Raw genomic sequence first — 25,844 nt, forward strand, 5'->3', positions numbered from 1 at the left:
ATCAACCAAGTTGTAACAAAGTTCTCCCCCCACGAGATGCGGTCTGTTACAAGATTGATATCTTCTTACACGATAAAAGGATCCTATAACTCTGGATCCTATGTTACAATGCTACAAAGCGAATACGCGAACAGTTTCCTCGTTACTCTCTGTGCTGACTCTCAGTCGAGGAGCGCGATTTCCTTTCTCTTATCTTTTTTCTCTTTCCTCTCGAAATTCGTCTCAAGCTTGCCCGCTTTGTTCCGCGCTCCAGCTCTTTGTTCAAGAACAGGCCTCGCGGATCTGGTTGCGCTTCGGCCAACGCCGTCTAACCGCCTCTCATTTTCACCACGGCGAGCTTCTTTAATTAAGCCACCGCCTTTCTCATTGTGCAGCCACTGCAGTTGTTAAGTGCGCGCACGCGTCTTGATACGCATACACATATATACATGCATGCATGAATGCATGCGTGTCTGTACTTTGCCGCTTCTCGAAGCACATATGTACATATATACGTATGCAATATGTACACACGATTGCGATTCGCCAATTTGAAAGTTCGTAAACACAGCACGAACTTACTTCCAACGAAAGAACAATCTCAGGATGAATAGGAAGATGAGCTGTGTGCTTGTTTTGCGTTCAACTTTCAGACTAATTAATTGAAACTCCGCCGGCTTGGACACGCCTGCCGGTGACACGTAGTGTATCAAGATTCTTTTGAGAACGCCTTTGATATCCCCGTCCGTTGTCTATTTGTTTGTCAGAGGAATCCTTGTTTGTGATGAAGTAGTTTTAGATTTCTTTTTAAAATATGATTCGTTATTTACAGTACTGTACATTTTTATTTAAAATATAAGGATAGGTAAAGGTATTAGGTGAAAAGTGATAATAAAAAAGATATAGTTTATGATTCACATTTTTACTTAAAATATAAGGGTAGGTAAAGATATTAGGTGAAAAGTGATAATAAAAGAGATATGGTTTATGATTCACAGTATAAAAATGAGTCATGAATGAAGATGATTATGAGTATAGCTATCTATTAACATAATATGGTTAATATTTCTCTGACAAAAATGATGAAAAATAGTTCTTTAATAACGTATAGATAGGGATTAAAAGTGAATCAATAAAATAGATTTCGTCATCTTATGCATCTATGATTCACAAATAAGGCATTTAATATATATGTAGCTAAATTTTATAGTTTTTATAATGTATTGTTATTATAAGGATCTCCATTAAGAATTTCACTGTCTGAAATATCAGAGAACTAATTTGGTTTAGTTCATACTATTCCTAATTTAAAATTCTTGCTTTCACTGGCCAGATTATTCCTCATTATCAGAAAGACAGTATATAAACAAGCATAGTTTTAGGAACTTTAAGTTTACATTTAAAACTATCAAAGATCATCTTAATATTAATATACTTTTTATCAAACATAGCCTAACATAATTCTTCAACTCTGTTAATTTATGCTTATTATCAGCAACAGCTTTGTGGCATTTAATGAAAATGTAGTTAATGTTTTTGTGGTTAATAAATGGCTACGACACCATTTGCCATGTTTTTGTTATAAATATGAAAATTACTAGTAGTGAATCATAATAATCCTCTATGGTTTTTATCGCATAATTTAAATTACAATTTTATGATTTAAAAATGAGAAAACAGTTTTGTTTTATTATTATTGTCAGCAGAAGTTTAATAATTAAGACAAAGCTCATCCGCATGTGTGGTGCATCAATGGAGAATTTATCGTTAGAAGAATTCACATATTTTTAAAGAACATCTCGTTTGCATAAATCCCATTATCGTAAATTAAAGAAATTTGTTTCCAAAGGAGAATATTTTGAAAATATGTGTTAAGAGATATAGCAAGAGTAAATGCAAGTTTATGCGAGACTTCAATGATTTTAGTACTAGTAGATTTTAGAGAAACGTAGATGGGAAGTTTGGTTATCAGTATTTAATATGGGGGATCGTATTAGCTTAGAAGTTGAAAACTGTAAGTTTCAGTTACATTTGGGTTCGTTGCAGGCATGATTATATAGCTTTATAAGTTACATCCTTGCTAATTAAGGACGTGCTAATTAAGACTGCAGTAGGACGGATTCGCGGTTTCACTTATCTAGTTGACAACGATTCGCGAAGGACTTATTTTCACGAATTTATTTATTACTGGAGAGCTAGTATAAATGGGTATAAAAAATAAACTTAAAAAAAATGTTCGTAATTGTAAGTTTATCTACATTTTAATTCACTGAGTTAAGTTTTAATTGCAAGTGTACCTACATTGAAGCATGATTTTTTTTAACAATTCAGATATAAAATGGTATTTTAAATTGGCTTAAGAGTATCAGCGAGAGGCAGTGAGAATTTTAATACACATTTGTGTAATAATATTGTTAATTATTAATGTCCTTGTGTCTATAATAAACTGATAAAATTAGTTTGGGACCATAATTTTTAAATAGAAAGGTTCCAACATCTTGGATTCCCATCTCTTTGCTATTATTTATGATAGTTATGTAATAATATCATAATATATGTTACATCATATATAGTACATAGTATAATACCATAAGTTTTAAACAGAAGGATTCCAACATCTTGGACTCTTATTTCTTTTTCTTTTTGTGAGGCTTTTCACTGATGTACTACTTCTCTTGATGTGCTTCATGCTAAATACTGTAGTCCTATTACTATTATATAGTTATTTAGGTGTTGCATTGATTAAACTTTTACAATTAGTAATTTAACAACGTAAGGTGATTGTTCTGTTATACTTATGACTTTTCGTCATTATTCTCTGCTTTTTCCATTGGTTCTAAATTCAATTTATGCTTGATAAACGTTTTATTTTAAAAACTCCAATATTCCATATTAATATCCTTCGAAATTCCAGTATTCAATAGTGAATATCATAATGCGTGTCTTTTAATTATTTTACAAGCATTACGGGTATAACATAAATTTATGTTTTTTAAATATTTAATTTATCTTTCGAAATTTTCATGTTTTAAAATTGCATTTCGATGTGTCGTTGAGCCAGTGATACATCAATAAATGTAATTTTAACGCAATGTGACTGTCCAGTGTGCGATGATATAACACGACGTGATAAATAAAGCTTTTTACATTTCATTCTTTCGGAGTGCCGTTTTTTTATAGATCACAATGAAAAAATATCCACGCAGATTAATCAACAATAGCCGAAACTGTGCAGTACATATTTCATGAATGCAATCACCCAGCTATCAATCAATTTTTTTTGATGTTTGCAAAACCGTATTGCAGTTAGTAAGAGTAAACACGTATAAAACGGAAAATATTTTTTTTTTTAAATACTAAAATACAATTTATAATCATACTTTCTCTCTGAAAATATTGTGAATTTATACACCCACAAATAAATCATACTATATGACACAAAAGGAAGCTAAATTTTCATTGCATCCAGCAACATCTTCCTTTCGTGAATAAAAAAAATTTTACGGTGTAAAGACCGTAATTACACGATTTACACGAGAATGAATTGATAGACTTATTTTATCAAAAGATATTAATTAAAAAGATTTGAAATTCTTTTCGTATGGTTGTATGTAACATATTATATAATATAAACAAATTTGTGACGATTTCATTAAAATCATTTACAAACAAAAACAGGATATTGAATATCTCTTATGATTAGCCTATTATGTAAATATTATACAGGGTGTAGTACAAAATATAATATTTATATACACATTATATTATACATAATACTTTGTGTTATCAAAAATACTTAAGATATTTAAGTTAATTCCCTGCACGTTTATTTTAAATTCTTGTTGATGTAAATTAATTATTGATGGCTTGCGGAGATGATATCGAAAGGATAAAGATTAAAACATGAACGTTGTAATTAATGGTCGATCAGATGGAGATTTGAAAATGTTTAATCTACCGTGACGCAAACACAGGTATTTATAGGCGTATACGGCTCATATGCGTTCCATTGATTCGTCGATAGTATTTCATACACAATTGATATTTATTCTTTAATATTTGATGTATGATTTATAACGCACAATTAAATTGTAAATAACGTTTATCGAGGATATTGAGATAAAATTAAAAGAGAATGAAAAAGACACCGTATCCTTTATGTCGAATATATTACATCGTTTCTTCATTTTAAATAAATTGAATGGATCATTTTATTTAATTTATATAATTTTATAAAAATGATCCATCCTATAGTGATTCACGGTAAATATTTCAAGTAACAATGTTTTTATGTTTAAATTAGAAAATGAAATGATTTTGCTTTGTCGTAGCATTGTCGTTTGATCATTTTTAGTATTTCTACGAATCGCAGGTATACTTATCTTTCGACGTAAGATCAAACATAATTCCTTCTTTGCACAGTATTATCACATTTCTGAAATATGCTTAGCTACGGTAGTTTGATTTCTTTTAAACATTTCCTTGAATATTTATAGCTAGACATATTTTGTTAGTATAGAAATGTATGGAAATACTTATTCATATAGAAATTTAAAATTCAATTAAAAACACTCACAATGAAATTCTTGGCAAATTAATTGTATTCTTCTGTGTATTATTAATTATATTCATAAATATATTGATTAAAAATACTACACATGCTAATAATAGGTATTATATATTACATATCTGCCTACAGCCTACCTATTCAATTTTTTAAAATATATCGATAAAAATATGTGTTATATTGATTATAACAATAATTGTGATAGTATTTATATTCTATCACTTTAAAATGAAAGAATTCGTAATTTCAAGAAAAGTAATAATTTTCTCAATACAGACTTGGTTTGAGGAATTAAAGAGATGGAAGAACATACATAAATAAAACTAAAATATGTGGCTTCTTCCATTATTTTATCTATTCGTATTCTGTGTTAATTTCAGAGACACAATGGAATGAGTATTTTGCTACGTAGTTCACAATAGTTCTCACTAAGTTCAATTACACACATGTGACAGCTACGCGTGAGAGTTGAATCAATATTTGCCAAAATTTTAATAAGTAAATTTGTACATGAAATTGAAGTCGCTGTTTGTTCACCAATTGGAATTTAAACGGGTATATTCACAGTCTTTGATGTTTATTTTTTAAAAATATTCATTTCCGAAAGTCAACGCTTCTTTTAGGAAAGTATTTAAAAAATCAAGAATGATTAATCTTATTCTTTATATAAAGAATGAATACTGTGAAAAATTTTGAATGTTTTACACTTGTATTTCTCCATTCAAATAAACACTGAAATAATATAATAATCAAGCGATTGAAGTTTAAATTAATATAAATACAAGTGTTTATACAAAACTATAAAATATGAAATAATGATAAAACTAAATTATTATATTTCATTCTATAAAATTATACTTGTATATATCATCTGACGTGAAAAATCATTAGACTTTCAATTTCTAGATTTGGAAACCTTGAATAAGGGTCTAAAATATTTAGCAGTTTTTGAGGATTGTGATAAATTTCTCTTACATTCTTGTTTTATTAGAGCAAATTTCGGTAAACATCAATTTGCAAATATTACACTGTATATATTTTGTCAGAAGGTGGATGTAACGTGAAACACATGGTTAGATGTTTGAAACTTGGGTCTAAACTTTAGAACTATGGGAATAAAGCTCCAAGTTTGAGAGGAATTAAATTCAAATTTTTGAGGTGAATTTAAATTTTTCAAATTAAATTTTTTTCATCCGCGTTATGTCTTCAAGAATTACAATAATCCAGTAATAATATAAGAATTGTAGTGTTCCACGTTTCGTTAAAGACTTTTCACATCTTTCTCCTTTATGATGTATGATATAAAGTTTCCCTTTGATACCTGCTATTGCAATTACTTTCTTTCGACTGTAGTTTCAATAACAATGTTCTCTGCACAAAATCGTGTGTCGTTTGCACTTTTATTTATTTTATTTTTGTTAGATACAATCACGTTATAGAATAATAGTGACCGGTTGTATATTATAGACAAGCTGAATTTTTGGCAAGCATAGTGATCTTAAATATTTATTCTATCCGCGAATGGTGATATTTTTTTTTTAAATAATTTGTTCATTGAATCAAGACATGCATTTTCATATATCGCGTTTATAAACACATATTAAGTAATGTGATAGTGATAATTAAAAATCATGGTAGTAAAACTTTATTTATGATTAAACAAGAGAATTTTAATATAATATTCTATATAATGTAATATTAAATGCAAAAACGCAAATATTTTAATATAGTCGATACATTTGCGAAATTTTATGGAAGCTGAAGGTATAATTATTAAAATAAACGATATTTTAATATTTTTAAAATTATACACATTAAACAGGCAAGAAATATACTTTTATGCATATAGAATATGCTAATAGGAGTGCTCGAGAAGTATGCAAAATATATAACAATATAAAATAATACGATTGCCATAAGTTTAGTATGTTAAATAATAATATCTTAAATTAATAATAAATGAAATATATAAATAATATAATAATTTATATATCTATTATATTATATAAATTATTATATAATATATATTAATAATTTATGCAATGATAATCTAATTTTTCTGATAATAAATTTTTTTTTTTATGAAATATACAATATTTTGAAGATATTATATATAATTAAAGTTTCACTACGCAAATTATATTTGATGGGCATTAATAAACTAATTCTTCTTTTTTGCTGATACGTGTTATATGATTCAATGTAAATCATTGCTAGTGTTGCTGGTAATTAATTATTGTTCGAATTAGAATTTCACGCGATTTTACAACCGTATAGTCAGTTGTAGTTATATACAAAAAGTTTGTGCTTTTCGACCTACACGGATGAAACAATAAAGAAATTAACACTAGAGTTACCGACATTTAAAGTATGATATTTGTAGCAAAGAAAGTAAAGCAAAGATGAATGAAAGAACACAAACATCTATTAATATATTTTAGAGTATCTAAAAATATACATAAAATTTCATTGGTCATTCTGACCACTTTATAATTAATGAAGGACACAAACTTCCATTAATGTATTTTATTAAAAATCTCTCTAGAGTATCTAGAAATATTCATGTCATAAATATATAAAATTTCACTGGTCATTCTGATCACTTTATAATTAATGAATAACACAAACTTCTATTAATATACTTCATTAAAAATATCTCTTGAGTATCTAGAAATCTACATGTCATAAATATATATAAAATTTCATTGGTCATTCTGACCACTTTATAATTAATGAATATAATTAATGAATAACACAAACTTCTATTAATATATTTTATTAATAATCACTCTAGAGTATCCTGAAATGTACATGTCATAAATATATATAAAATTTCATTGGTCATGCTGACCACTTTATAATTAATGAAGAACACAAACTTCTGTTAATATATTTTATAAAAAATCACTCTAGAGTATTTAAAAATATATAAAATGTCTATAAAAGATTATAAATTAGTCATTCTGACCAATTTGGTAGTTCTAGTGTTAATAATTAATGAACTAACAGCTAGCAATATTCATTCCCCATTCCGCTTGCAGGAGCTTCAATTTTCTGCCTTCCCTTGCAGAAGTACCTTGTGCTACGATGATGAATTAATAAGTAAATTATGTCTCCATGCCAACTTCCGTTCTAAACTACGTAATTGCTGCTAAACGACCAGACAGATTCTGTTAGGATTGTTGTTAACGCAGAATACGTATCAAATTCAAAACTTTGAATTAGTCAGTTGTACATGTACTACTGTTATGTTAAACGCGAAATGGAGAGCGTATATTCAGATTTGAAATGCTGCTACCCAGTCCACTTTTGTGGATGAGCAATCGCAACTTGAATACAATTTTCAAGGATTTAGCGCGGGATTAATGAAAATAAAGATAAAGTACGTTTCGTTGTTACTCTGTGATGATTAGATGGTGAAGGCACGAGGGAATTTTTCATTCTTCCCCAAACAATTTTAAAATTACCCTTCTGTCTAATTTTGAGGATCAATTTGTTTACTTCACAATACTAGAAATTGAATTATAATTCATGAATTATAATTCATATTTAGCGTTGTGATTATTTCAAAATATATAAATGTATATTTATGGTATGAATGTAATGATATTCGTAATATTAAAAGATATTGCTGTAGCTAAAAGTTTCACGATATTGGAATGTTATTGTTGCTTAAAATTTTCATATCAGAGTATTTTTACAACACTTCGTCAATCTGTAAATTATTCTTAAATACCTTATTATTCTTAAATACCATCCATCTTATAGTGCAGACAAGTCGATACATGTGTACTCTTAGTCTACAGAAGTCTACAAATATCAAATATTTGAAATAGCAAGTAAAATGGTTTGGACGATCATTAACTCGTTGATTAAAATTGGACTATTTCTGATTTTAGTATTATCGATGTTTCTTATGTTTGTTTTAAAAAAAAACGCGTAACACTGATGGTCAATTTTAGACTTATCTTTGTGTTCTTTCGAAACAAATGTAAGAAGTACAGTCAATACATTAAAATCGATTTAATTTTAATTAGCAGATTTTAATTAAGATTCGTGAAATGACCAAAATCCTTCTTTTCCCGATTTAAATTTTGATTGATTGTAGCTATAACTATTCTGTCATTTATATGTTTTATTATTTCATTTTATTTGGTCATTTTATTGTATTATTTTTTAATTATATCGGAACCAAACAATCTTTCAGTGTCATTTGTCAATTAATAAACTTCAGGTCAAGGTAAAAAGTAGACTGCACATTCACGTTTTTGTAAAAATAATTAAAGTAGTAGATAGAAGTACCTATTTTATATTTGTATATATTATGCACTGTACCATATCAAAATGAAATGAGCATTCATTTTATTAAACTATCATTTATTATAAAAAAAGTTAAGGACTTTCTAGTGTTTAAATCTTTTACTTTATATTGTTTTGTAATTCCTGAATTCTATTAGATAGTTCTATTAGTTTATTAAATTTCAAATAATATCCCTCTTAAACTTTCTTGATTAACTAGGTAGATTTGATAACAACAAGTTTCATCTTCTTGTAATCAATGATTTTTAAAGACAGGTAATCTCTACATTCTATATTTCTTTATATCTTTCCAAAACGATATCAGTACATGTTCATTTCATTCTGATATATCATGTATTTTGAAATACATGATATTGTGTATACATTACTGTATCCTTAAGTTTCCAATGAATAAATATCTGTAGTTTGCTCATAAACAAACAGAATCTGGTAACAATAAATTTTATCTTCTTGTAATTGATAATTTTTAAAGTCAAGCGTTATGTTTGTTTATATCATCTTGAATTATTTAGAATAACTAAATATAACAGCATATATTCATTTCATTCATCTTGACATGGTACTTTGAATTTTGGAATACATTTCACGTATTCTTATATATTATGTGCTATACAGGGTGTTTTTCATTTATATTCAGCCAAATGGTATGAGCATGTTCTATGATTAAACATATGAAGAAAATAAACATAAAAAAATTACAAATTAAACGAAATATAAAAGGAAGAAATAAACGTAAGAAGATTAAATGTAAGAAAAACGTCAAAATTATAAATAATAATTTTTCACTTAACTCTGCCTTGGAAATGCTACTATTAACGATCATATTGTAAACTATAGTTACAATATAGTCGTAATGCTATCTCTGATAAAACATTTTCAAGTCAAACGCAAGTATTCGAATGTGATTCAAAGACAATGAAATCTTTCGTATGAGAGATGAAACAAATACACAATATGCTTTACATTCGAAAGATTTTTATGTTTTTAAACACGTTTAAGTGCTCGTGTTTGATCGATAATTTTCTGCCAAGGGAAATACTATGTCTATAATTAATGTTATATAATTCAATAAATATATAGTTTTAATATTAACTTTTAAACTATATTTATACAACATGTTTCTTCTTATTTTCAAGAGTTTGCTGACACCATTTAGCGGGATAAAAATAAAACACCCAGTGTGCTATTGTGTACAAATGAACAAGCAAACAAACAGAATAATTCCGCTTGTAGAAAGCTGATGAAACCAGAGATGTGCGAGATCCTGAAATTGTCCTCAATTTAAGTTAAGACGAGTCTGAGTATGTCGAGGAATTTCGGCAATTTTGAAAATCCTCAGGACATGCTTCGAAGCACATCGAACGGATCTCCGGGATTTTCAAAAAAAAAAAATTGCCGAATCTCTCTCGAGACTCACGGCGCACAGGAAAGTCCCGACTCTTTTGTAAAATTTTCCGGATCTCGCGTGCCTCCAAATAGAACGCGACGCCGATCGTGGAATTGCAATGATCAAACAACGTCTGTGAATTCTTACCTTTCTCGAGAGGGGCCCTCTTGTATTTCTCCAGCCTCTTCACCGCGATCGCTTCCAGCCTGATCCTGGCCGCAGGATATTCCTTGAGAACGTCCCACATGTCCTTCTTGCTGAGGACGAACAGGTCCGAGTAGCCCACCGATCGCACGCTGGCTGTTCGTCGGTTACCTGCGTCAATGTAGCTATTTATTGGTTATCGGGATGCGTCAAGCTTTCTTTCGCATCCGGCCGGGAACGATCGATCGTCCCGATCGTTCCTTTCATCGTACGTCGATCGTGTGATAACCGCCTCACACGTCGCCTAACGACACAACTTCAATAATGCCATATTAAAGCATAACCTTGGCCTTATAAGTCGTAAAAATCATGCTTGACAAAATCTTATTGAAAATCGACAAACTACGTGGCGTTCTATTCGTGTGTGTGCGCGCGCGCGTGTGTGTGTGTGTATGTGCGTGCTTAAGGTGGTGGTATTCTGGGTAATCCGAAATCTTGAAAAAATCGACTTTTTTTGAAATTTTTTTTTTTTTTTTTTTTTGAGGAAACCATGATAGATTTTGGTATGCAGTTTTATTCGTACTTATGGAGTATTTGCAATTTTTTTTTTTTTTTTTTGACGAAATTAATGAAAGTTGTGGAAATTATATGGTCTTAGGTAAAGCATGTTTTTGGAAACGGCTGACGTGATTCCGGTTCACCTGGTTATTTGAAACTAAGAAACCAAATCTTAATTAGTATAAATATGGCTATCGCGTGAACCACGGAAACAGTGAAATTTCGAAAATTAAAAAAATGGCAGCATTTTGAAGTTAAAATATCGATTTTTCTCGTGCTTTTCGTCTTTTGGATGGTTAAAAAAAAAAAAAAAAATAGAAAGAAACATCAGATTTTGAAATCCGTGGTTCACGCGATAAATATACATCCTCCAAATTTTAAGTCAATCGGTCAACTAAAACGTGAGATATCCCGTCGGTTTAAAAAATATGGATTTGAGAAAAACACATTTGAAATTTTTGTTGTACAAAAATATTTCATACTTGCAATTAATCGGACAGTACAAAAAGTAAAATATTATAAAATAATAATAATATAAATAATAATATAAATAATATAAATAATAATATAAATAATAACATTATAAAATAAAATATTTTTTCGAGAAAAACACATTTGAAATTTTTGTTATCCTCTGTAAAAAAATATTTATACTTACGTTGCAAGCAGTACACCGTTTCCTTTAAACATCTATATAACTCTGCTAATTTTACGAATTCAAACAAATCCTTTTACATTCTTTAGACATTTTCGAAAGCATATACTTTGAGCAAATGTAAAAGAAAAAAATTGATCTTTTTAAGCCGGATTACCAGAATAGCCCCTTAAAGTAGGATTAAATTTTTTTCTCGTTGATATGTGGCTATGTGCGGGTAAATAGATATATTGTAACATAGTCACGAAAATACTTGAACATTTACTATGAGACAGATTTTATGTCTATATGTGTTGTCAACGAGATCTTTTCATTTCCATGACACAATTGACACACAGAAAAATAAGATGGAAAGAGCAACGAATTAAATACACGGAGGATCTTTGTAGCTCGGTTTATGTTTGTGACATGCTGTTCTCTGAGAAGAGAAATATTTTTAGCATTAATTATAGCAATGTCGTTTCTCTAAGCTAAAGCTTCTGCTTCGGCAATATCATTTCTGTTTTTTCAGAAATAATTTTTACATATCACTGGTGCGATTTCAACTGATGAAATGGTAAACGGGGATCATTTGTTGTGATTCATTTGTCAAAGATAAAGGGTAAATTTTAATTTACACGCGGGTGTGTAAATAACGGGAACCATGCGAGGAATTTGTATTGTACGTTAGTAAATATGGAGGAATATGTATGCCCGTTCATTTCAAAATTAATTGACAGATGTCCTATTGGCGAAGTGTAAATATACTTTTGTTTGTGTACACGGTGTATGCGATATTACAGATTGGAAAGTTTGATTTGTTTCGGGGGGAAAAATGTTCGCTACGCGAACAGCAACTGTTATTTATATAAATGAAACGCGAAGATTGCAAAAAAAAAGAAAAAAAAAAAAATTGGCAATTCAAGTGACATTCAGTTAGTGCCTGAAATGTATTATAAACATTAATAATATTTAATCGATGATTGAAATGCACTATGATGTTTTACAAATCAATAGATTTTGATTTGATTTCAAAATTCAGGTAATACTCGATTAATCTCATTTTCGACATGTGTTTGTTGTAATATAAAACGAGAATTCGAAAGTTATTTATTGCAACGATAGGATATATATATATATCGTTGCAATAAATAACTTTCCATAGTTAATAGTGTGGTGTTGATACTGTGATATAAAAATAATAATTACTGTGAAAATTATTTTCATTATATTATACAAATAACTGGAAGAAATTTTTGTTTGGAAAAGAAAATTTAATTGTCGTTAAACACGAATATGTTTGGTAATAAAATGTAGCATGAAATACTTACATATATCTATTACTGCATAACTAATTTTTCTCGTTTATGCATTACTTTTGATTGCATTCTATGTATTGAATGTAAAACACTTGGGTCTTTTGCACAATATTATTTTGTTATTCACAATTGCTACGAGATTATTTAATAATTAATCTGAATAATATTCATAATAATATTTAGCAATAATATATCCAATCATTCTCCCCGGGGAAAAATGTTGATATAAAATTTATTTTCCATGTAGATCATTTAATTTGATTAATATTCGCAGAGGACATTGTGCATAAAAATTGCTCTTGACTTTGCTGTTTCCAATGTAATTTTAAAACAAATGCAAAGTACAAGATTTTAATTTTAAAACCAAATGTATTTTAAAGTTACTCTTCGTTATTTTTTCCAATGTTACTATTCAGTTGAAACATGTTTCAAAATTATTCTCAATCATTGTTTCCAATGTGATTTTAAAACAAATGTGAAATACAAGATTTGTTTTAAAGTTAAATGCAATTGAAAGTAACTTTCGATCATTCTTTCCAACGTTGATACAAAATCTTATGTAGATCGTTTGAATTCGATTAATATTCATAATAATATTTACGAAATACTGATATTACCTATCTCATGCTTTCTATAATAATATCGACGATTACTCTTGACAATCCTTTCGGTACGTGTTGATATAAAAAAATTTGCTTTTGACGTAGTTCAATATATAGGAAGCTAACTACGATAATTAATATGCGGGCGTGTAGTAAAATTATGTCAATCTCGAATGCAGATTAGTCAAAATCCGTGTAGTGAGCACGAATCATTGCAGCAATAATTATTAAAAAATACTACGTTCAGAAAAAATGGTAGCGGAGAGCCGTGAAAAATATAGTAAGATATAAATTGGTGCATTGACATGGATAACAGTAAGAAAGTATTACCAAAAATGAAAACGTAAGCGGAGGAAATATTTGCTGTATTTAATTTAGAAACTTCCGAATTATTTCTACAAATGAAATATACTTTTTTTGTTTTATTCATCGTTGTTTGTTACTTCAGTTACGTTGATGATTATTATATGCGTTGATATCGATAAAAATTTGCAAATTTAATAAAAAAAAAGAGAAAATAAAATGGTTCATTGTCAAGTATAACTATCGATTATTATTATTATTATTTTAATGTGTTAAAAAACCGAATAAAAATGATACAAGTTAATAAAGCTAAATGTTATATAGTTCATGGCAGTAAAAGTACTATTTCACTTTCAAAAAATGTTATACAATTTGTCGGATTAAACAAGAATCACTGTGATTTTACAAACATAATTGCAAATGGATATTTCAAAGAAACTCGGTGAAAGATGTTAATTCAAGCTTCAAACATAAGTTAATGACTTCTTGGGATAAATTTGTGTTGGTAGCTCATGGTACAATGCTTCACGTTATGTGAGCATTGCACTCAACTTTGCCAATTCAATAACCATTAATTCGTCCTTCGATATCCATCGTGGAAGCCTAAAGTATTAATATTTAAAAATATAATTTCATGCAAGCTTGATTTTTGGATTGTTTTTAACTCGATTGATATGTACGTTCTCTGTTATTACAACAGATAGAAAAACAGTTTCCTACTTTAACAAAAAAAAAAAAGAAAAAAAAACTAACCATATTCAGAGAAAGATAAATTTAATAAAAGAAAAATATTGTCAATAAAAAATAGAGAGAAGAATGTTATCAAAAACTGCTTTTAAATTCTTAATGTTGCCAAATCTATACAAGAATTTAATTAATAAATTCTACTGTGTATGATTTCAAAATTATACCACGTTAATCGCTGAGTGTTTTAGCTCGTATTAAAATAGTGTACAGATATAATTAATAATAATATAATTGTATTTATTAATATATTAATATAATTAACAATAATATAATTATATTTACTAATATATTAATATAATTAATAAAAAATAGATTGGAATTCATTAGAAATTCGAAACAATATATTCAATAAATATATACGTACGTTTAAAGACGAATGCATTCTTAATTTATTACAATGCTCCCATAAAGATAAAAGGATTGCAATTCGAAGCTTAAACGATGAATAAAAAAAACTTTCCTCCCGCAAATAATTTGCAAATATTTCTCTCCGTAGTAGTGGAGAAAAACACAACATAAAAGATCACGTATGAGTAAACTTATGTATGTACATATGTATATCTCAGCATGTCATTGAAGCAAAATCGATCGGCAAAACGAAACGAGAAGGAAGATGATCAAAGAACGCTGAAAGAGCATGTCCAGTTCCCAAATGGGTCAAATTCTATATACTAAGTATTCTAATACTACTACGAAAGCGAGACCAAAAAAAAAAAAAAGAAAAAAAAAGAAGAAAAAAAGAAAGAAAACAGGAGGAGTGATTAAAAACGTGATATTTTAGTCCGGGTTGGATCGATCGACCGACACGACCCACGATTATTGATTTTCTTCCGTTTTTGGCCTTCCTCTCTCTCTCCTTCCCTTCCTCCCTCTCTCTCTCTATATCGTTTTGTATTTTCGAAACGTTTGTATTTTTATCATGATCGAGGCCGTGTACAGAAGCTACACATACGTGTTATAAAATATCGTTTATTTTCGTACGGTGTATCCGTTACGTTTCAGTAGGTTGTGTTGGTTTATCGGCTGGAAGACAATAATCGATGAAAACAGAGAAGAGGGGCCAAAGGCTAAAGGGCAATACGTGTCACGGGCCTTGTTCAATACGCATCGACGATCTCGCAACGACTTTGTCCCGTTCGATTTTTTTTTTTTCCTCTCTCTAATTCAATTGCAGCTATTACTCTCTTGACAATCGAAATCGTGCGCGCGTGTAGAGTGGGTAGTATACTTTATGGGGGATACGGAGGAGAGAATAAATAGGATTTTTTTTAATTCGGACACCTGCGTGAATATTTATGAGAGGAGAGCATCTCTCAATTCGAGTGAAATCCCTTTTCGATTTCCCTGTTTGTCGCTCTTGATATGTATGTATGTATGTATGTACATATTTGAGTTGTACTTCCGTTGCACGACTATTCCTTCTTGTTGCTTAGAACTATGTTGTTAAAATTATGTACACACGTCTCGTATCAGCGTAGCGTATCCCCTTTCTGATTTTCCTTTCTTTTTTTTCTTTCACTTTAAAATCGTTGTCTGTCGCGAATATATAATTCGTGGTTTGAGAATTTGAAGTTATGATTTGATTATGAGTGTTTGACTACGAGCGTAATTAACGAGTGGGATGCGTTTGAGGATATTAACTTTATCAAATATAACGTACATAAAGATATTAAAGAATAGTAATAATAAAACATGAGACTCTTTACTTTTTACTAATCTGTGTCTATTAGAAATAAAATAAAATAAAATAATATAACATTTAAAATAAAATAAAATAATATAATATTTAAAATAAAATAAAATAATATAACATTTAAAATAAAATAAAATAATATAATATTTAAAATAAAATAAAATAATATAACATTTAAAATAAAATAAAATAATAGTATTTAAAATAAAATAATAGTATTTAAAATAAAATAAAATAAAATAATAGTATTTAAAATAAAATAAAATAAAATAATAGTATTTAAAATAAAATAAAATAAAATAATAGTATTTAAAATAAAATAAAATAAAATAATAGTATTTAAAATAAAATAAAATAAAATAATAGTATTTAAAATAAAATAAAATAAAATAATAGTATTTAAAATAAAATAAAATAATAGTATTTAAAATAAAATAAAATAATAGTATTTAAAATAAAATAAAATAATAGTATTTAAAATAAAATAAAATAATAGTATTTAAAATAAAATAAAATAATAGTATTTAAAATAAAATAAAATAATAGTATTTAAAATAAAATAAAATAATAGTATTTAAAATAAAATAATAATATTTAAAATAAAACAGTCGAAATCGTATTCTATATTTCTATTTCACCAGAAATTAAAATTTGTACCATTTTCTGTTTTTATAATATTTAGAATAAAACATCCGACTGTTTACAGTCGCATGACGTATCGTTTTAAAATATAAAAAAATTAAAAAATAAAACAATTAAAATTCTATTCTAACTCTTACAATTCTTGTAATTCTAATTAAAATTTGCACCGCTTTCCATTCCCAATTAAATACCACTTTTACCACGAGAATACCAAATTATGTTTCCTTTTTCTCTCTTAGTAATGAGAAACACTGTATTTATAATCCATCGGTCAGCGCGAGAGAATTTTTCGTAATTTCCACGAGGTTTGGTAAATCTGTGTAACAACAGGGAATGGAAAGTATCCAGATGGGAAAACAAGGGTGCTATTCGAATCGGAATAACAAAGTGAGTGTCGGTTATTCGAATTCATTCGAATATACAATAGCATCGATACTGTTGCATGGAGAAAAAAATCTGTTTGTTCTATTCGCAAATATATGCTTTGTAGAAGGCAGTTTTAAATTCTACATCATGCTAAGGTCACTGAAATTTACCGAAAATTGCTTGCAAATAAATTTTTAACTGCGACAGGAGTCCGAGGATATATAAATGATTTTAAAAGTATACAATAGTATTTAATAATTTAATAAATAATAAGAATACAATTAATAGAAAAATTATTAGAGAAACTAACAAAAAATAATAAAAATTAATAGAAGTACATTGTGAGATTTGTTTAACTAAAAATTGTATTCTTAAAAATTACGGACGAAAATATTAGCAGGTAGATATTAAGAATGTGAAATACGTCCAATTGTGGAAATTTAATTAATTTGCAGAAAATTAATAAATGAATTTTTTCATTTTGTAAGAGTTAATTCTCAGTTATATCAAAACAATTCAAGATGGATGAAAATGTTATTCGAAGCAGATTTTAAAAATATTTTTGTAAATTTTCACACACCGATTCTCGTATAAATATAATTCTATCGTTTTCTTTTCTTTTTTTAATTTGTTTTTTTATTGCAGCTCACATGTAACTCATATATTGTTTCATTCTTTCCATGAATGTGTTTTTAATGAATTCGTAACTCGATATTTTTTTCATGGTAATCAATGCAATAAAAGCAATTAAATGATTTTATATAAAAAAGAAAAATACAATTGCACAGAAAGGAATAGATAAAATAGATTTCAAATATATATAAAAATTATTCAGAGTTTAATGACTGAAAGTGTTACTGAATCATGCTAATTAAATGTCAAGCTTGATGCTTCGTTATTTTACTGTAAAAAACATACACATATGCTTTTACATACTGTAAAAAGCATATCACAATGAGATGTATTTTTTAATAAAATTTTAATTTTGTACGTGTTATATTAAATTTTGTCTGATGAATAAAACATATGAATTTCATGTAGCAATTTTAACGTATATCACTGATGTGAACAACTTAGATTGAGAGATATACTCAAGGATAAATTGAAAAGCTTCGAATTATTAAAAATCCACATCTACGAATTTTATATTAACAACAACTGTCAACAAAAGAATTTTAACGATCAATTATCAATGAATGAAAAATTGAAATTATAATAACTATAATTTTGTTTTACTAGAACAATGATTATAACTTCCTTTTTCGTCATTAACAATGATCAATTAGAGAATTGCAATCACAACGATTGTGATTTTGTTTTACGATAGTAAATATACATTTAATTTATTAAATCACAATTCGATTGCCGCTGTTAATCGAATGTTGAACATTTTATTAATAGTTCGGTCATTTCACGTGCAACGACCTAATATTTTTAGCTGATCGAATAAATAGCTCTAGCTATTTTAAAAATATAGTTTGCCCCAGTTACGTGGGATATATAGAGCCTTAAAAATGTGTATGAAGCCATTATAGTAAGACCTCTAGATTTCCCGAATGCCTTTTATCCGAACATCTCTTATTTGAACGTTCGATTATCGGGCAGTAAAGAAAAGCAAATTATCCTAAATATACCTATCTCATATTTTACATATATATATATATATATATTTTTTTTTGTAAAACGACGAAACCCTAAACGATCCAAAAATAGGAAATTTACGAATTTTTTTTCGCAGATAATTAATAAATAATCCCAATCTTTTTGAAGTATATGTGACTATTAATTTTCTTTTTACATCAAAATATTATTATAATTTATTAATATAATTAGAATATATTATTAATATTATTATAATTATAGCTACAATATTTATTATATTGTATGTTATTAACAAAGTTATTCATTAATTTGGAAACTCCACTTATTAAAAAATTCTTATTGATTTGCAAAATCTGGTGTGCAGTTTTCGAAAATTTTAATCATTGTTTTACCAACAGAAATTAACTTTAAATAATTAAAACAAACTCAAAAAAATTGTATGTTTCACCTTGGATAATAATTTGTAACATTTGTAATATTTTAATAAATAATTTTGTAATATTTCGACCTATTATAAAATAATAGTATAAAACGGAAAATCATATTTATGTGCCTCGAAAAATGTTGGAACTTTTTATTTATAGTGATTGCTTATGGGAAGAATTCGCAACTTCTACTATTTTTGGATGACTAACTTCCTTTTATAATAACGAAAATGATTATTTTTATAAACAATAGTATATATTAATAGTAACTTTAGAAGGAATTTATAATAATCCTACGAAATTAGTAATTTTGGGAAAGATTTATAATTCGATCGTTCGAAAAGATTAGAAAACCAACGAGTTATCATTTGTGGTTTGTTAGTGTACTATCATTTTCACATGAGAAACATAGGCACGATTATTCGAAAAATTCAACACCTCTATTGGACATTAAAAATCGTAATAATTTGAGTTCTACGTTGCTTAACTTTTGAATTTTTACTGATCTCTGTCCAAAGTAGTGTAAAATTAAATATCCAAAATTATAGTAATCTTATTTGCATTACTACAGACATTTACATACTATATTTGAAGATTAAGATATTTTCGTGTTAGTAATTAATTAGTAATCCATTGCATTAACTGTCATCCCAGAGACATGTTCTGTATGATGTGCACTTCTCATCGCAAATACATTTATTAACTCTTGTGAACTCGAAATGCGTGGTATATCCGAAAAATATTTATTTTATTTATAATTTTAATATTTATTTTATTTACAATTTTAATATTTATTTTATTTATAATTTTAATATTTATTTTATTTACAATTTCAATATTTATTTTAAAATATTTATTTTATTTATAATTTTAATATTTATTTTATTTACAATTTTAACATTGATTTAAAAATATTCATTTTATTTATAATTTTAATATTTATTCTATTTATAATTTATGATTTTTACGAGAAAACGTTCCATGGCAGTTTTCGCATAAGAAAATCGACAAATATCGGCCAAATGTTAAATATGTTTCAACGCAATGTTCGTTGCGCGATCGTCGATGGTAAAATAGCAGGAGGAGATCGACAACGAGGGACGTCGGTGACAGAAAGAAGTACAAAGAATGAAAAAATAGGGGAGAGATTTTTAGTAGAAAGTTCGGTTTTAGTTCGGCTCATACCGGCTCGACGGTGTCGCCCTCACACACAGAGTAGTAAGAATCGTGAATCGTGAAAACGAGATCGTGAAATACACGAGGGGGGACAGCTCACGGGGCCCCTGGTCCGCTTGGAATATTTACCGCACTCTTTACCTGCAGTCCTCATATTGAGAATGCTGATCTCCCCGAAGTATGAACCGGCCTTAAGGGTGGCGAGCACTGTCTTCCCGTTATCGGCCACCACTTGCAGTCTGCCTCTGTTCACTATGTACATCTCCTTGCCTACCTCACCTGAAACAGATTCGTATAAACGTACTATTTTCCATAAATTTCGTGGAGTTGTCAATTTTGACTCGTAAGCCATTGTTTAGTATTTTCTGATTTTGCACGAAACGTGATTTGTTGATTCAAATTATCAAGCAAACAATTAACCCACGAAGAACGAGGAAATAGTCATAATTAGATTATATTTAAGTTTTTAAAGCTACAAAAATCTGTACAATATGTGAAAATAATATAAAACACATGTTGCAACATTTTTATTTTCTCATTTATCATTTTCACAAAAAATATGAGTTTGCGTGAATTTCATAAAATTATATTCATCAAGAATTTTCACCTGTGGAATTATGGTACATACAATTTTTAATCCTTGAGATGCTTAAAATTACCAGAAATATAAAATTTTAATGAGATAAATATAACAGATGAAGAGAACATATTCATCTTACACATTCACGTTATGCTCTTTAAACTTGAAAGAAATAAATCAATCATTTTATTATTGATTGTGAGACAGTAGCTCTTGTGAGTGTTGGTTTTATATGTATGGGTGTGAGTGTCGTTGGATGAGTGAGAGTCTTTTGTCTGTAGTTATAAGGTTTATGGTATAAATGTGATAGTCCCATCTAGTGTGAATGATGTTTGGAAGACTGTTCTAGAGAGTCAGTTGTTATCGAAGAGTCAGAGAGTCAGAACAGAGAGGTAAAGTGATAAGAGCATGACAGTAATAAAAGAGTGAGAAAAGAAAACTGATTCATCATCTAAAATAATATTTCGTGTTTACTGAGTTATTATATTTTTGGGTAAATATACTTTGTGTTTTTTTTCGCGAAAAGATATTATTATCCCATTCTATCCACAGCTCTAAATAGGACTGAACAATTAAAGGATCAATAAAGCACAATTAAGGACAAGTTGTTGTGAAAGACACACAAAGTCACGAAATAAAACCCAAAATTAAAAATTTTAATCCGTCTAGAGTCTCTAGAGAAATGTAACAAATATCTACCATAATCTCAATTATTAACGTTCCATTAGCAATCTAGTACAAAGTAAGACATCCTACTTGCGTCGACGGTTAGCACAAACAATTAGACATTTTCCTCTGTTTCAATCCTCTGCCACGTCATCCTATTTCTATCCTTGTTTCTACTCTATCCGTTGCAGGGATTAAACCCACATCAAGCGACGTCAAAACTTGATTTTCTATGCATGTTCAACCTACGCTTGACTAAGTGCTTGCTGCAAAACGTTACATCGTTGAATCATTTAAAAGAAGCGAGGGGATTAACGTGGAGAATTTATGCTCTTGATTTTGATTTAAATTTGTGATGCATATACCTATATCAAATGAACGAAGTGTATTTAAATGTATATTTAAGACACTTATTCTTAGCTTATTTATTTACTTTTTGCAACGATATTTCAATTAACATTTTCAAAATCTATTTTTTAATAGGTGCCACGATAGGATTGACTTGATGTTCTTTCTTGTATCTTTCATAATTTTATGAAGTTTAAAGAAACTAGAAGTATTTATAATATTATGATAAACTATCGCCCGATCTCTAATGAATTAAGAAAAGTATAGAAAATTTAAATTGGAAGTCATGAACGTCAGAAATATAATGTTTTATTATATACAATATAATGTATATTTATGTTATAAATTTTATATTTTATATTATATTAGTTAGTATGTCAGTTTAATTTTATATATTATATATTATAATTTTATATTAATATTATATATATTATATTAATATAAAACTATAATATATAAACTAACTAGTATAATATATATAATATTAATATAAAATTGTAATATATATTATATTAGTTAGTATGTTAGTTTAATTTTATATATTATATTTTATAGTTTTATATTAATATTATATATAATATAAACTAATATATAACTATAATATATAAATATATTAATATAAAACTATAATATATAATATATAATATAAACTAACTAGTATAATATATATAATATTAATATAAAATTATAATGTATAATATAAAATTTATAACATAAATATACAACATTATATTGTATATAATACAACATTATATTGTACTTATTATCTATTTTCTGACGTTCATAACTTCCAATTTAAATTTTCTATACTTTTCTTAATTCATTAGAGATTGAGCAATAGTTTATTATAATATTATAAATTTATAACTAATATATATATATATATATATATATATATATATATATATATATTAGTTATAAAAGCAATATACACATACACATACTCGTAAAAACTCCTGCTTAAGAATCGTGCGAATCGTTGTGAAAGCAATTTGTTTAGAGGAAGCCGCGGTAAAGACAACGTTGCCGGGGCGAAGTAGTAACAGGCAGTCGTAAGTCAGACTGAACTTGGCGGACGCCAACTGTGCGGCAGTGATGCACTGAAAGTATGGCCGGCCATCAAACAGAAGCATCCAGTAAGACGGTAGGAAACGGCCGCCGTCGCGTTCCAACAGTCATGCGACAGTCGTTTCCACACAGGAGATGAAGAGACCGGAAAGAAGACGATGATACTTCTGTCTCTGTCCACTTCCTGCCTTTTCTCTTTCCCTTTTTCGTTCCGCCCACGGGGAGGGAGGGAAAATCATTTGCCTGGCTGCTCACGTTCGTTCGCCCAAATACTATATCGGAGAAATACTGACCGATCGTTGACGAAATCCAACGAAAAACTATTCCACGCTCGGTCGCCTTTAATTAAAGCGACGATTTTATTCACTTGCAGCTCTCCTCGCTGGCTCTTTCCTCTTTCATTTTTTCTTTTTTTTTTTTTTTTTTTTTAAGATTTTTAAACATTGGCAATTGGAGATTTCAGTCGATGATCAAGTTTGGAATTTTTTATTTCAATTGTTTATATAATAGCTATAGTTAATCCTTTCATTCTTTTTCTTTTTTCAAGAGTTTTTGGATGCTTAGGAGTTGGCTTGGAAAAGAATTTAAGCTTAAGGATCATTGATAACTGGAAATTTCAGTCGTCAAGCTTAGGATCTTTAGATTTTTGGTTTATAAAATGTTGGAATTTTTGATTTTAATTATTTATATAATAGCTATAGTTAATCCTTTCATTCTTTTCTTTTTTCAAGAGTTTCTGGATGCTTAGGAGTTGGTTTGGGAAAGAATTTAAGCTTAAGGATCATTGATAATTGGAAATTTCAGTAGTCAAGCTTAGGATCTTTAGATTTTTGGTTTATAAAATTTTTAGTTGTTTATATATTTACTAAATATATTCGTTTATTAAATTATAAACTAAATATTTATATCGTTTATATTTAGTTATTACACATCTTTTTTCTAATGAATCTTCTTTTCTTTGCTCCAATATTAATTATTATTTGCTCCATTATTAATTTTCCTACAAGATGTATTGAAACTTCTTTAAGTTTTTTAAACGCACGCTTAAAGATTATTGACCAACAGAAATTCATTATATAATCAATTAGAAAATTGTTGAAATAGTCGTCCTGTTGTCCGTAGAATAAAAAATAGCCCGTTATATTATGAAATTGTTGAAATAACTTCTGGTGAAGATAACTGCACAGACATCGTTCCTGGGGTTGAAACTTGTTGGTTAAAGTTGTTGTTGATCAAACCTTCAGGGACAGCAGTGTCTGTGCACTGTACCAACTCCTACACAAGCTCTATCAAAAGTTATTCTAAACATAGAACAACTTTTGAAAATCTTCAGTGCTTAATTTAAAAATCTTTGATACCAAATTCCATAATTGTTGAAGCCTCGCTGTTCTAACGAGCAGTACCACTATATCACTACAAATCTTTTATTCCGTCCCATAAAGACTGGCAGAAAAGGACTTTCACTCGCTTCAAGTTCTTCATGGTTCATCTTATAACATTTTTTGTTAACTTTTCATTCATGGACCAATTTCACAAACTGATCACTTTTCTGCTACAGTTTGAAGGAAATACTGCTCAAAACACCAAGACACTAGTGATTGTTATGAAAAAAAAAACTTTCACTCACTATAAAAACACACACTTTACTATAAAAAGATACCCCTTTTCGACGCAAATCCCCACTCTGTAAAAATATAATAGATCTCGTCTAAACATACCTACGTATTATAATTCCCATTTCAACGAGGCTCTGCTGTATCAGTTTGTAACGCAGACAACGTGAAATTACGTCTAACGTTGTTAGAACGTTATCCTATAGTGAGTCGTGCAACCATCGACGTCTTCTAATAATTAGAATAACATAATCAGCAAAATACCTAATAACCTGTCGCATTTGTTTCAATTAAATCTACTAATTGTTACTATATAAATTATAAATTACTAATTGTTACTATATAAATTATAAATTACTAATTGTTACTACATGAATTATAAATTACTAATGATTACTATATAAATTATAAAACACTAATTATTACTATATAAATTATAAATTACTAATTATTACTATATAAATTGTAAATTACTAACTGTTACTACATAAATTATAAATTAATAATTATTACTATATAAATTGTAAATTAGTAATTGTTACTACCTAAAATATAAAATACTAATTATTACTATATAAATTATAAATTAATGATTATTACTATATAAATTATAAATTTATAATTATTACTATATAAATTATAAATTAGTAATTGTTACTACCTATAATATAAAATACTAATTATTACTATATAAATTATAAATTACTAATTGTTACTATATAAATTATAAATTAATAATTATTACTATATAAATTATAAATTAGTAATTGTTACTATATAAGTTATAAATTATAAATTACTAATTGTTACTATATAAATTATAAATTACTAATTGTTACTACATAAATTATAAAATACTAATGATTACTATATAAATTATAAAATACTAATTATTACTATATAAATTATAAATTACTAATTGTTACTATATAAATTATAAATTACTAATTGTTACTATATAAGTTATAAATTATAAATTACTAATTGTTACTATATAAGTTATAAATTATAAATTACTAATTGTTACTATATAAGTTATAAATTATAAATTACTAATTGTTACTATATAAGTTATAAATTATAAATTACTAATTGTTACTATATA

The 25,844-nt window shown here is 27.7% G+C and overlaps 1 protein-coding gene across 1 annotated transcript in view; it reads right to left on the bottom strand.

The window, feature by feature from the left end:
- The window catches only part of LOC122535577 (cyclic nucleotide-gated cation channel alpha-3-like), a gene marked incomplete at its 5' end in the record, with an annotated part of 194,577 nt that overhangs the window by 7,636 nt on the left and 161,097 nt on the right, over positions 1 to 25,844 (bottom strand). The window contains 2 exons of the mRNA XM_043667241.1: positions 10,401 to 10,568; positions 20,594 to 20,743. Coding sequence (XP_043523176.1) covers positions 10,401 to 10,568; positions 20,594 to 20,743 — 318 coding nt within the window. The remainder of the gene's footprint in view (positions 1 to 10,400; positions 10,569 to 20,593; positions 20,744 to 25,844) is intronic.

This window comes from Frieseomelitta varia, unplaced genomic scaffold (genome assembly GCF_011392965.1).
Source record: "Frieseomelitta varia isolate USP_RPSP 00005682 unplaced genomic scaffold, Fvar_1.2 scaffold_739, whole genome shotgun sequence".
In the NCBI taxonomy this organism is placed as follows: Eukaryota; Metazoa; Arthropoda; class Insecta; order Hymenoptera; family Apidae; genus Frieseomelitta; species Frieseomelitta varia.